The sequence below is a fragment of the Bos taurus genome, chromosome 6 (assembly GCF_002263795.3).
Source record: "Bos taurus isolate L1 Dominette 01449 registration number 42190680 breed Hereford chromosome 6, ARS-UCD2.0, whole genome shotgun sequence".
Lineage (NCBI taxonomy): Eukaryota > Metazoa > Chordata > Mammalia > Artiodactyla > Bovidae > Bos > Bos taurus.
In genome coordinates, this window is record NC_037333.1 from 105,618,539 (window position 1) to 105,632,839 (window position 14,301).

Genomic DNA, 14,301 nt, shown 5'->3' on the forward strand with positions numbered 1-14,301 from the left:
CTGACTGGACTTATTACCATACCATTACCAGTTGGAATCATTGGGCCTAAATCTGGACAAAATGATATGTTATTATCAAAGAGATTTGAGTTTAAATTCTGCTCCTAGAGAACAGGATGAGTATTAAGTGAGACGCAGGTGAAAGTCCTTAGCCTGATGTCTGGCTCACAGAAAATCTTCCACAAATGTTAGTTCTCTTTCCTTCTAGTTATCTATTCTAAGGACCACGATCCCTCCAGCTGAATCACCCTGCACCTCACTGAGCTTGACCTGCTCACCACCAAGGCATTCCAACAAGATGCCTTGGAAATGAGAGACGGTAAAGCTCTTGGATACTAGGCAGTGCCCTCCATGTGTTTGGTTCATGCAGTCAAGCTTTTACTTACTTCTTCCAGCTTCATCCAGGTTAGCCTGTCTGTCGGGAGAGAGGTCTTGGAATCTAAGGACAGGGGTGTGTCCATCATACCCTTGAAATAGCGTGTATCTGTGAAAAAGGAAAAAAATTTAAAGTCATACTTTACATGACTCTGCACACTGTAATGAACAACATATTTGCACATCTACAAACTTAATGAACCATCATGATATAGGCTGCTGCTGCTGCTGCTAAGTCACGGCCGTCATGTCTGACTCTGTGTGACCCCATGGACGGCAGCCCACCAGGCTCCTGTCCCTGGGATTCTCCAGGCAAGAACACTGGAGTGGGTTGCCATTTCCTTCTCCAGTGCATAAAAGTGAAAAGTGAAAGTGAAGTTGCTCAGTCGTGTCCGACTCTTTGTGACCCCAAGGACTGTAGCTCCTCCATCCATGGGATTCCCCAGGCAAGAGTACTGGAGTGGGTTGCCATTGCCTTCTCCGCACAATATAGGCATGAGCTTGTAATTCTACTTCCACTTAACAGACGAAGAGGCTGAGGCTCAAAGAGGAGAGATCACTTCTCTTGGTCCATATACATAAATGCCCAAGTCTGGACCTGAACCTTCTTCATTCTCTTATCCACCTGGGAAGTTCTACTCATCCTTCAAGGCTTGGACTGTGTCATGCCCTTCATTAATCTTCCTAGACCCCACCCACCTGGCACACCACCCTGGATCTCTTTTCTATGTTACACACTTGTGTGTGCTTAGTCACTCAGTCATGTCTGACTCTTTGTGACCCCATGAACTGTAGCCTGCCAGGCTTCTCTGTCCATTGGGGTTCTCCAGGCAAGAATAGTGAAGTGGGTTGTTATGCCCTCCTCCAGGGGATCTTCCCAACCCAGGGATTGAACCCAGGTCTCTCACTTTGCAGGCAGATTCTTTACTATCTGAGCCACCAGGGAAGCCCATGAATACTGGATTGAATAGCCTATCCCTTTGCTGGGGGATCTTCCCAACCCAGTAATAGTACCAGGGTCTCCTGCTTTGCAGGTGGATTCTTTACCAGCTGAGCTACCAGGGAAGCCCACATTACATACTTAACATACGTATTTTATACTTAACATATATTTCTATATACTTGTGCTTTCTTGGTGGATTTGTGGTAAAGAATCCACCTGCCAATGCAGGAGACATGGGTTAGATCCCTGGTCCAGGAAGATCCCCTGGAGAAGGAAATGGCAACCCACTCCAGTATTCTTGCCTGGATAATCCCATGGACAGAGGAGCCTGGCAGGCTATAGTTCACGGGATTGCAAAGAGTGAGACATGACTGAGTGACTGAACAACAACAGCAGCTATATAATTAACATATATACATTATATACCAAACTTATTCTATCATACTTACCTTTGTATCTCTTGATCAATGCTAACTGGCATACAATAGATATTAATTAATGCATATTGAGTGGATGAACAAAGGAATATCATTATTATTTACAAGGTGATTGTCCTCAAAGGGACTTCTGTAGATTCATTTCAGTAGGTCAGGCTCTCAAATCACAATACTTCCTCTTTTCCCTCACAACACTTTGCTTTATTTAAGGTTCAGAGACCTTGTTTAAGCTGTGTAAGGTGCCCCAGTTACAAAGAAGAAAAGATGGTGTATATTAAGGTTTTCTTTCTCTTCAAAGCCTGGCTTTGCTGCCATGTTTTTGTGCTACTTATATGCTGGCTGTGAGCAAGACAAATCAGCCATATTAAGTCTCCCCTTTTGTTCTGCTCTCTTCTCTGCAACGCTGTCTTAACAGGGATGTTGCCCGTATCTCTGCTTGTCGATCTTCTGCCATATTCATCAGTTGTCTCTCAGACTCAAGATATCATCATGGGGATTCTCTAGGCAAGAGGAGTGGAGTGGGTTGCCATGCCCTCCTCCAGGGGACCTTCCCAACCCAGGGATCGGACCTAGGTCTCCCACATTGCAGGTGGATTCTTTATCATCTGAGCCACCAGGGAAGCCATCATGATAATAATAAATAGTCATAGAGCTCTGATTCTGCACCGAGTCCTCCTCTGAGAACTCAACATGCATCTTTCATGTAACTACCTGGGGTACGTGGAGTAAGCTCTATCTTCAGATATCTTGAACCCTATCTTCAAATATAGAAAATGGTTTTCAGGTGCTTGCTCCAGGACACACAGCTAATAAGCTATGGAAGCAGGATTTTAACCTAGAGTTGCTAATTCAGAACCTGCATCTTTAGTCACTCTACAATATTGCAGCATGGGCATGCGATTTTCAGATTTCAGGCCCTAAACATTACCTGCATATTCAGATTCCTTAATAGGCCTGGCTGGTAAGATTTTCAGTGATTGCCAGTCTTCTCCCACGTGAAGCTCAGGGTCTTCATAGTCATCACCTGTGTGGCCTTTTGCTCCATCCAGGACTGCCATGGAATTCCTTTCCTAAGGAGGGGACATTTCAGTAAGTCAACGGGAGGTACAACAATGACAAAGATTATAGGCTACCGTGCTGGCCAGGGGAGTAATAGAGATCCCCTTGCTGTGAGTTAAAGATTTAAGAGTCTGGAGTCTAGGGGAGTTAACCTCTCATGGTGGCAGAATTGTAACGATATCCTTAGAAACCATCATGGTGGTGTGAGACACTCCCTTTGTCTCTCCCCTTCAATCTACAACAATTAAGACATCCATAACTCAACAAAGAATTGATGCTTTTGAACTTTGGTGTTGGAGAAGACTCATGAGAGTCCCTTGGACTGCAAGGAGATCAAACCAGTCAATCCTAAAGGAAATCAATCCTGAATATTCATTGAAGGACTGATGCTGAAGCTGAAACTCCAATACTTTGGCTACCTGATGTGAGGAACTGACTCCTTCAAGATCCTGATGCTGGGAAAGATGGAGGGCAGGAGGAGAAGGGGATGACAGAGGATGAGATGGTTGGATGGCATCACCGACTCTATGGACATGAGTTTGAGCAAGGTCTTGGAGTTGGTGATGGACACGGAAGCCTGCGTACTGCAGTCCATGGGGTCTCAAAGAGTCGGACATGACTGAACTGAACTAAACTCAACAAAGGTTCCTCTGCCCAAGACACTGGGACTCCAGAGATACCCACATGTTTGTTCATCTGAAGAAGGGTAGATTGGAATATATAGAGTGGGTAGAACTGGGGGAAGAATAGAAGTAGTGCCCCTGATCCTGAACCCCAGAAAGCCTGGTACCACCAGTGGGGGTTGTGCACATGACTCTAGGTCATGGCTACATTCGTGCCCATGAGCACAGGGGACTGGGCAGCAATCTCCAGGTGTACCTGTGACTCTGTCACCTCCTGCCCATGGCAGTATTACCTGGCTCCCCATCCCTTGCCACGGCAGCAGTTCCAATGTGCCAAGCAACTCTGGACATGAAGATGTCAATGGCAGACACTGGCATTAGAAAGGCACCCCTGGTGACCCAAGAGGCATAAGCAGAAATGACAAGGGCACCAGTGACCACTCTGGTAGAAGCAGTGGAGGGTGGAAAGTGCCAATTCTCAAATAGAGCTGAGGTAAGAAAAAACAAAAATAAAAACTTGTGCTTTAGCGGTGTGTACTGAAAATCAGAAGAAAGGTCTCTAATTACCAATGTGTGGATCTTTCAGAGTCAAAGTAAACAAAGCTTTACGTAAACAAGAGGGGTGTTTACTACTTCAAAGGCACTAGTAGAGGAACAGTTCACCAAGCACCATGAAAAACCATGGTAACACAGTCTCACATCTTGAACATAACAATTATCCAGAAACCAAACTTAAAGTCACAGCAGACTATGATCTAATTGATGGAGAATTCAAAAGAGCTGTCATGAAGAAACTCAAGAGTTACAAGAAAACTCAGAAAGCAATTCAATGAGCTCAGGAGTAAAACCAGTGAACAGAAGCAATACTTACCAAAGAGACTAAAAATCTAAAAAAGAACCAAAAAGAAATTCTGGAGCTTGAGAACTCAATACATGAGCTGAAGAATGTATTAGAAAGCATTGGAAACAGAGCAGACCATATGGAAGAGAGAATCAGTGAGCTCAAAGAAAGAAATCTAAAAATGATTCTCAGGTAGAAGAGGAGAAGAAACTAAGATTTTAAAGCAATGAAAAAATTCTATAAGAACTATCTGATTCCATTAGAAAGAAGCAACATGAGAATAGTGGATATGCCAGAAAGGGAAGAGAGGGAGAAGGGAGCGTTTGTTTAAAAATGTAATAGCTGAGAACTTTCCAAACCTGAGGAAGGAACTGGATATACAAGTTAATGAAACTCATAGAACACCTAATTATCATAATGCAAAAAGATCTTCTGCAAGATACATTATATCAAAACTGTCGAAGGTCAATGATAAAGGTTTTAAAAGGATGGGGAGCACGTGTATACCTGAAATTTTTTTAATTTTAAAAATAAAAAAAAAAAAAAAGCGGTCAGGGAAAAAAGGTAGTCACCTACAAATGTACTCCCATTAGGCTATCAGCAGATATCTAAGAGAACCTCTACAGGTCAGGGGAGAGAGGAATGATATATTCAAAATTTGCTGTTTAATCATTAAGTCATGTCTGACTCCATGAGACCCCATGGACTGTAGCCCACCAGGCTCCTCTGTCCATGGAATTCTCCAGGCAAGAACACTGGAGTGGGTGGGTAGCCATTCCCTTTGCCAGGGGATGTTCCCAACCCAGGGATCGAATCCACATCTCCTGCATTACAGGATTCTTTATCACTGAGCTACCAGGGAAATAGTCAAAAATACTGAAAGATAAAAGATGTCAGTCAAGAATACTCTACCCAGCAAAGTTACCTTTCAGATATAAAGGAGAAATAAAGGCTCTCCCAGACAAACACACCTGAGGGAGTTCATTGCCATTAGAGCAGCCTTACAAGAAATGTTGAAAAGAGCTCTTCTGCCTGAAATAAGCAGAAGGCAATGGCACCCCACTCCAGTACTCCTGCCTGGAAAATCCCATGGGCAGAGGAGCCTGGTGGGCTGCAGTCCATGGGGTCGAGAAGAGTCAGACACGGCTTAGCGACTTCACTTTCACTTTTCACTTTCATGCATTGGAGAAGGAAACGGCAACCCACTCCAGTGTTCTTGCCTGGAGAATCCCAGGGACGGGAAGCCTGGTGGGCTGCCGTCTATGGGGGTCGCACAGAGTCGGTCACGACTGAAGCGACTTAGCAGCAGCAGCAGCAGCAGCCTGAAATAAAAGTGGTAAAAGTACACTATACTTTGAGTAAGGGGATAAACGACTACCAGAAGTGTCTTAATGAGACAACGTATGTAAAATGTTGAGCATATTGCCTGATGGTCAGCACTCAACAAATATTAGCTGTAAATACTATTATGAATGCTACTGTGATAACAGCTACTATTAAAGAGAGTCTGAGATAAAGGAAGCCGACCCATCATGCTTTGTTCACCGCCCTTTAAAGCCTCTCTAACACTTGTTAAGGAGTTTATATGTCCTAGGTTCTTTCTGTACTTTATCTCATTGTATAAGCAGAAAAATCTATGAGATGATTTTACTATAGTGTAGGAAACTAGAATTAGATAGGCTTAAATTTAAATTCTGCTGCTACTGCTGCTGCTAAGTCACTTCAGTCGTGTCCGACTCTGTGCGACCCCATAGACGGCAGCCCATCAGGCTCCCCCGTCCCTGGGATTCTCCAGGCAAGAGTACTGGAGTGGGTTGCCATTGCCTTCTCCAATTTAAATTCTAAGTCTGCATTATTCTCATTCTTTATTATGTATATTCTCTCTATATATGTATATTCTCTAATATATATAATATATATTCAGTTCAGTTCAGTTGCTCAGTCGTGTCCGACTCTTTGAGACCCCATGAATCGCAGCACACTAGGCCTCCCTGTCCATCACCAACTCCCGGAGTTCACTCAGACTCACATCCATCGAGTCAGTGATGCCATCCAGCCACCTCATTCTCTGTCGTCCCCTTCTCCTCCTGCCCCCAATCCCTCCCAGCATCAGAGTCTTTTCCAATGAGTCAACTCTTCTCATGAGGTGGCCAAAGTACTGGAGTTTCAGCTTTAGCATCATTCCTTCCAAAGAAATCCCAGGGCTATATATAATACTATTATATATTATTATATAATATATATTAATAATCTAATATGTATAATATGTATTATTCTAATTGTTATATAAATAATATATATTCTATATATATATTAGAGAACAAGAATAATGCAGAACATATACTATAAATATATATTTATATAGGGCTTACTAGTCCTAAGACTCCAAGTGCATGCCTTTTTCTATCATCACTCTATCAAAGCAGTTTGGTAAAAGTAAAGACTAGTTATAGGATGAGTCTAATCTCCAGGTAAGCAGTAGCACAGTGGGGACTCACCAGACCCCTATCTGGAAAACTTTCTGGGCTTCAGTTTGGCTCATGGCAAATCTGATCATTCAACACAAAAGGTGGAATGCAATTTAGTCAGTCTGTGTTCTTTACGAGACAGCATAAATCTTTCTATTATCTGTCTACTGTTAATATTGGGGGTTCTTACTAAAAGTTCAGTATATATAAGTCTTCCACTTTATAAAATATTTTGGGATTGATTGTGTGTGCATGTGTGTCCTAGGGTGAGAATTCATAGCTTTAATTTAATTATTAAAGAAATCTTTCAAGAAGTAAAGAACCAAAGATTTTACAGGTAAATTCTATCTATTCATATATCTGTCATCTATCTATACATCTATCTCTATCATTTCCATCTATTCCATTTATCATCTATAGATATGTTAAAGCTATTTAAATTATGTACACATAATTGTTAACAATTAAATTATTTATAATATTAGGTAGCTGATTTCACATTATAAATTTAAAATTTTCTTTTAGTCATTAAAATTCTTTGTAAATATGATTAATTTACAATTAATATTATATCTATTGATTTATTATTAATAGAAGATGGTTAAAACTCAATATTCAAAAAATGAAGATCATGTCATCCAGTTCCTTCACTTCATGGCAAATAGATGGGAAAAAATGGAAACAGTGTCAGATTTCATATTGTTGGGCTCCAAAATCAATGCGGATGGTGACTGCAGCCAAGAAATTAAAAGACGCTTGCTCCTTGGAAGAAAAGCTATGATAAACCTGGACAGCATATTAAAAAGCAGAGACATCGCTTTGCTGACAAAGGTCTGTATAGTCAAAGCTATGGTTTTTCCCGCAGTGTGTGTGGACTTGACAGATGGACCATAAGGAAGACTGAGCACTGGAGAACTGATGCTTTCAAACTGTGGTGTGGAGAAGACTCTTGAGAGTCCCTTGGACTGCAAGGAGATCCAACCAGTCCATCCTAAAGGACATCAGTCCTGAATATTCATGGGAAGGACTGATGCTGAAGCTGAAGCTCCAATACTTTGGCCACCTGATGTGAAGATCCAACTCATTGGAAAAGACCCTGATGCTGGGAAAGATTGAAGGCAGGAGGAGAAGGGGACGACAGGGGACAAGATAGCTGGATGGCATCACCGACTCAGTGGACATGAGTCTGAGCAAGCTCCAGGAGATGGTGAAGGACAGGGGCACCTGGTGTGCTGCAGTCCATGGGGTCGCAAAGAGTCAGACACGACTGAGTGGCTGAACAACAGAACAATATGGATTTATCGTAATATATTCAGTGATTTTTCTATTATTGAATATATCACATGATTCCAGTGTGTTGCCATTTAAAATATATTATAAAACATAAATGAGTGTTTAATTATTCATCCAAATTTTAGGTTAATTTTTTAATTTGTCCCATAGAATTATGGGATTGAAGAAAATAAATATTTTTATATTTTTTAATCTTATAAAATTGCTTTCCAAAGAATTTCTTGTTATTTAAAATTTCACTATGAGTGTTGGCAGGTGCTTTTCTCACCACACACTTGCCAGCATCATGTGTTGGTATTTTCATTTTAATCAGTCTTCACAATGACCATTATGAGCTTATTTTTATCTCCATTTTAGTGCTGAGGAATTGAAATGTGTTTTTTTGTCTTTTTCTGTATTAATGCCTCAATATATTTATTTATTTATCCAGCTTTACCAAGAAATAATTGACATACATCACTGTGTAAGTTTCAGGCATACAGCACAATGATTTGATTTACATGTATTATAGGAATACCGTATTCTACCCAAGACTTGAAATGCACTTTTCTCTGCCAGGAAATCATGCCATTTGGAAAAGTTTAATGTTTTACAATTCACCAAGTACATAGAAAAAAGCCACTTACTTTGTAAATATCAAAGACTGACAAAATAGGTAAAGAGAGCAGCTGACTTACACCATCAAGAAGAAGAGGCTCATTAATAGTCTGGTACTGTCCTGCCAACAAAAACAGCAAAATGTTATTGCAAAACATTGGAAAGACTGGGCCCTTGTTTTTCTCCAGAAATCTTGTGCTCATTTCAGTTAATTGTTCTTGACTGTAATTGCTCAAAATGAAGTGCACATTTTCATGCTTCTCGCTCCATCAGCTGCTCTTGCCTAACAGGGGCAATTGGAAAAGGAGGAAAGGAAATCAAATCCCAACTCAGAAGGCTGGCTTTTTCTACAGCAGGTAAGTTTTCCCACTGAAAGAGAAGCAAAGTTAGAAGGAACTCTGCCCCGAAATTAGTTGCACCCAAGTGATAACTCAGCAGCATCTCAGCCAAGGACCTGGGGTGCTGTCCCCTCCCCCTCTGACACACATGTTGCATTTGCCCGACTCTATCCACACATTGTTATCTATCCATACATTGTTTTCTTGAACAGACTACATGGTCTGAGCTTCAGTTCAGTTCAGTCACTCAGTCACGTCCGACTCTTTGTGACCCCATCAACTGCAGCATTCCAGGCCTCCCTGTCCATCACCAACTCCCGGAGTTTACCTAAACCCATGTGCGTTGAGTCGGGATACCATCCAACCATCTCATCCTCTGTCGTCCCCTTCTAGTTTGAGCTTAGGGACCGTATCTACTTATTCATCTCTCCCTGGCTTCGGCTGCAGGGCCCAAATGGACCACAAGAGCTCTTGATAGGCATTTGTTGAATGAATATTGCTCAGCCGGGGGTGCTTCAACACTCAACTGCTTCCTTTGAACTTGATCAATGAAAGATTGCCCAAAGGTTATCTAGTGCAGTCAGGGTAAATGTTTCACATTTCACTCTCAGATTATGCAAAACCACCAAAGAATTGTTCACATAGCCTACAGTCTTTTTGCTTCCTCATAGACTTAATTTTCCTAAATTGCAAAATACGTTCATGCTGTTAGTCTGAATTTAGGAACACCATAGGCAGAAAATGTTCTTATCATGTTGTCTTTATTAGCACATATGTGAGAAGCTTCTAGCAGGTCTCAGGACTGGAAGCTGCACACAGCTTAGCTTTTTGTTTGCTTTGAGTGAAGGAAAAGCATCAGTCCTAGAAAAGAGCATATTTCCCTTCCTTCTTTGGCTGATGAGACTCTCAGGGCAAATTTCTGGCCTGTGTCCAAATAGCGTAGAGGACTATGGTATGCTATGTATTGCTACCATTTGGTCCAGTTTCATTGTGTTCTTTAACTTTTGTCCATTCACCCTAAATTCTCTTCCCATGTGTATGTGCTAACTTGCTTCAGTCGTGTACGACTGTCTGCGATGCTATGGACTCTAGCCCGCCAGGCTCCTCCATCCATGGGATTCCCCAGGTAAGACTACTGGAGTGGGTTGCCATGCCCTCCTCCAGGGGGTCTTCCTGACCCAGAGATGGAACTGGCGGCCCTTATGGCTTCTGTATTGGCAGGCGGGTTCTTTACCACTAGCGCCATCTGGGAAGCCCTCTCTTCCCATACTGAAATACAAAATTAATAGTTGTGAATTTGTGTCAGCGTGCCCAAGTCTTTTGTAAGGTATAATGTGTAAATTCATGAAACTTTGGCTCAGTGGAAATGCAGTTCTCTGGAATTTGCCTAGGACAAGTGTCAAGTAGCCAAAGTGAATCTCCTTGAGACAGTGAGCCAGGAGGAGTGGAATCCTGTCTGCATTGTCCACCGTCCATCCTGGTGGTGGGACCAGAAGGGCCCATCCCCCTGGGGCACTAATACCATCTTCCTGTCCCACACCCACTACTGAGATCCCGGGCAGAGAAACCCACAGGTTTTTCAGCCCTTTAGCAATTTGTATTCTCTCATGAGGAGAAGGCAATGGCACCCAACTCCAGTATTCTTGCCTGGAAAATCCCATGGATGGAGGAGCCTGGAAGGCTGCAGTCCATGGAGTCATTAAGAGTTGGACATGACTGAGCGACTTCACTTTCACTTTTCACTTTCATGCATTGGAGAAGGAAATGGTAACCCACTCCAGTGTTCTTGCCTGGAGAATTCCATGGACAGAGGAGCCTGGAGGGCTGCAGTCAGTGAGGTCAGAGAGTCGGACACGACTAAGTGACTAACACACACACACTATCTCATGAATTAAGTGAATAAAGTCACACGTTACACCAGCAGGTCTGGCAGAAGCAAATGGGCACAGAATTATTGGGGCATTTCTCTGGTCTTCGTGATCCAGGACAGCAGTGCCCATAAGTCCAGGTTCAGTATCATTTCATTTTAGGAGATTGGCCTCCTTGAGCATAGTCATTATAACCACATCTTCATGGAGAGCTGAGAAGTCTTTTCTTTCAGCGGCATGGCAGTCTGAGCCCCGCTTGGATTCCCCCATGTACGGTACACGCCCCTTCTGAGTCTTTGCTTGTGTTGATTCCACCTGCAGTCCCTGCCTCCTCCGTTTTGTTTTCCAAAATGCTCAGTATCTTTTGAGATTCTCCTGGGGCTTCCCTTTCTGACCACTCCAGGTTACTTTAATCTCAATAAATCGTTAGAGCTGTTGTTTTCTGTCTCACTCACCACGACACTTAAATAAAAAGAGGCAGCATCTGATTGTTTCTTTGTTGTATACACACGCTGTCCTCCTGTAGGGAAGGGAGTGGATTGTCTTTTATCTCTGTGACCCTCAGTACCTCTCTGTGTTATGAACAACGCAGAGTTTTGGAAATATAATTTTAAAAGCACAGTTCTGAACCTGTAAATCAGCTCCTGTCACTCATGGCCCATGAAACAGAGTCCAGATTTCCTGCTGTGGCTCCCGGAGGCCAGCACAGCCCAGCACAGCCCAGAGACAGCCCTGTCTCTGGTCTCATCGCTTTCCAGTTTCTTCCTCCTCTGAACTCCAGGCACATCAGCCTCTTTTCAAGTCCATGCTGTATGCTAAGCTCCTCTGCCTCTGACACATTGCATGCAGTGTCCGCCAGTCCAGAATGTTCTCTTCTCAGCTCTGTCCAGGCCTGGATCCTTCTCATCCATCACTGTAGTTTTGTTGTTCAGTGGTGCCCAACTCTCTGTGACCCCGTGGACTGCAGCACACCAGGCTTCCCTATCATTTGCCATCTCCTGGAGTTTGCTCAAATTCATGTCCATTGAGTCAGTGATGCTATCTAACCATCTCATCCTCTTTTACCCCCTTCTCCTCCTGCCCTCAATCTTTCCCAGCATCAGGGTCTTTTCTGATGAGTCAGCTCTTCGCAGCAGGTGGCCAAAGTATTGAAGCTTCAACTTCAGCATCAGTCCTTCCAGTGAATATTCAAGGTTGAATTCCTTTAGGATTGATGGGTTTGATCTCCTTGCAGTCCAAGGGACACTCAAGAGTCTTCTCCAGCACCACAGTTCAAAAGCATCATCCATCATACTATATTTTAAATGTCATCTGCCTTGGGGGACCATCTCTGACTATCAACATCAGGTAAAAATTAGGAGCATCCTCCAGCCGTGGTCCTCACTACCTCAACATCTGGCACAGCGGTGAGAATGCTGTGTGCTCATCAAACCCCATTTGCTCAGGCACACAGTTCCTGGTGTCCCTTCCACTTGGTGGCCTTGGCTTGGTGCTACGGCCACTGGGACACGGAAGGTGTGGTAGATTCCACTCCGGGCCATCCCACTTGACCTTCCATCTCTCACTCTTGCCCCAGTGGCTGGCCAGAGACAGAGGACCCCAAGGCCCTCGGGGATAATGGAAGCCATTGGGAAAAAGCAGAGTGAATCCTGAATGAGTGTTTTGGAAAAAGTATGAGTGTTAGTTACTCAGTCATGTCTAACTCTTTGTGACCCCACGGACTGTAGCCCGCCAGCCCCCTCAGTCCATGGGATTCTCTAGGCAAGAATACTGGAGTGGGTTGCCATTCCCTTCAATTTCCATTGGATTGTGATGTGAGCAAGAAATAAACCTTTATTTTATTAAACTACTAGCTGAAAGTGAAGTCACTCAGTCGTGTCTGACTCTTTGCGATCCCATGGACTATAGCCTACTAGGCTCTTCCATCCATGGGATTTTCTAGGCAAGAGTACTGGAGTGGGTTGCCATTTCCTTCTCCAGGAGATCTTCCCGACCCAGGGATTGAACCTGGGTCTCCCGCATTGTAGGCAGACGCTTTACTGTCTGAGCCACCAGGGAAGCAGAACAACTAAGCTCTGTAGTTTATGCATTATATATGTTAGTCTTCCCCGATTAATACACCCTGCTCAACTTCTCCATAGTGTGTAGGAACAAAGCAAGCCAACGAGTATATTACACAGTTACAGACGGTGGTGCTTGCTTCCCCCGAGGCAGTGGTGAGACCCCAGGCTCCGATTGCTCCTTAACTCTGTGTATGGTAAGTGACAATAAATGACCAGTCTGCTGCAGAAACACCCAGGACATGGAACCAGTGATGGAACTTCAAGATGAACTTGATCCTCTCCCTTGCTGAGCGAACTTGACTTTGGCACTCCCTCTTGCTGGACCCAGATCCTCATCCTTGTAACTTCCCCCCCAATTCTTCCAGGTCTTTGAGTCTTCCTGGGCCTGACAGGTAGGTTGGCTTCTCAGAGAGAGAGAGCTGTTTTCTAGAAAGATGAGGAAGCTGCTCAGTAGCTTTCCACATTATCCTCCTGAAAGAGTGGTAGTGATGCTGTGTCAGTGGAGGGCCCCTCACGGCCACAGAGAACGGCTGACTTCTGTGTGCTCCTCAAGGAGACGTCTTTCTTTTCTTCTTCTTCTTCTTCTTCTTTTTTTTTTTTTACAAAAGACAACATTTCCCTAAAAGTTATTTTTAAGAGGGAAGTGAAGATGAATATATGCCATGTAAACTCAGGGGGATTTCCTTACTGGCAGGGGCAATTGCCCCAGACTCTGGTCTTGAACGTGGACACCTCATGCCTACAGAGGTGTGGCAAGAGTCCAATATACCCATCAAGTTTTGGTCCCCTGACCAGTCGCGTCTTGGCTGCTTTAGAAAACAGAAGAAAGCAAACTTGGGTCCCTGAGCAGACCAAGTGCTTTTTACACAAGCACCCATGGTGGTATCTACTCTGGCCTCAGAAGTCTGGGAATTACTGACATAGATACTCCAACTCTCATGCCGTGGAAGGTGGGCCATCCCAGGTGGCTCAGAGGTAAAGAACCCGCCTGCCAGTACAGGAGATGCGGGTTTGATCCCTGGGTTGGGAAAATCCCCTGGAGAAGGGAATGGCAACCCACTCCGGTATTCTTGCCTGGAGAATTCCATGCACAGAGAAACCTGGCGGGCTACACAGTGTACAGGGTTGCAAAGAGTCAGACATGACTGAGCGACTAACACTTCAGAGAGACTCAGACTATTTTCACTAATAAACAGGTCCATGAACTTAAGCCCCTGGAGGTGCAAGATTGCTGCCTGGTCTACAACCCCTTTCCAGGGACGGGGTGGCTGTCCGAGCATCTGAGTGCTGCTACTGTGAGTGGTCACAGGAGAAGGAAATCCTGGGCTGGTCCCGGGAAGAGAATATGCTTCTCTGGTGTGAGAAGAGGAGACGAAGTAGGAAAAACGCAGAGTCC

General features: G+C 43.8%; 1 protein-coding gene across 2 annotated transcripts in view; it reads right to left on the reverse strand.

Moving 5' to 3' along the window:
* CLNK (cytokine dependent hematopoietic cell linker) overlaps positions 1–14,301 on the reverse strand; it is a 208,312-nt gene that overhangs the window by 82,858 nt on the left and 111,153 nt on the right. For both annotated transcript variants that reach the window (XM_002688459.6, XM_059887816.1), the window contains exons 5-7: positions 8,717–8,757; positions 2,684–2,825; positions 387–484 (exon numbers count right to left, since the gene is read on the reverse strand). In XM_002688459.6, coding sequence (XP_002688505.2) covers positions 387–484; positions 2,684–2,825; positions 8,717–8,757 — 281 coding nt within the window. The remainder of the gene's footprint in view (positions 1–386; positions 485–2,683; positions 2,826–8,716; positions 8,758–14,301) is intronic.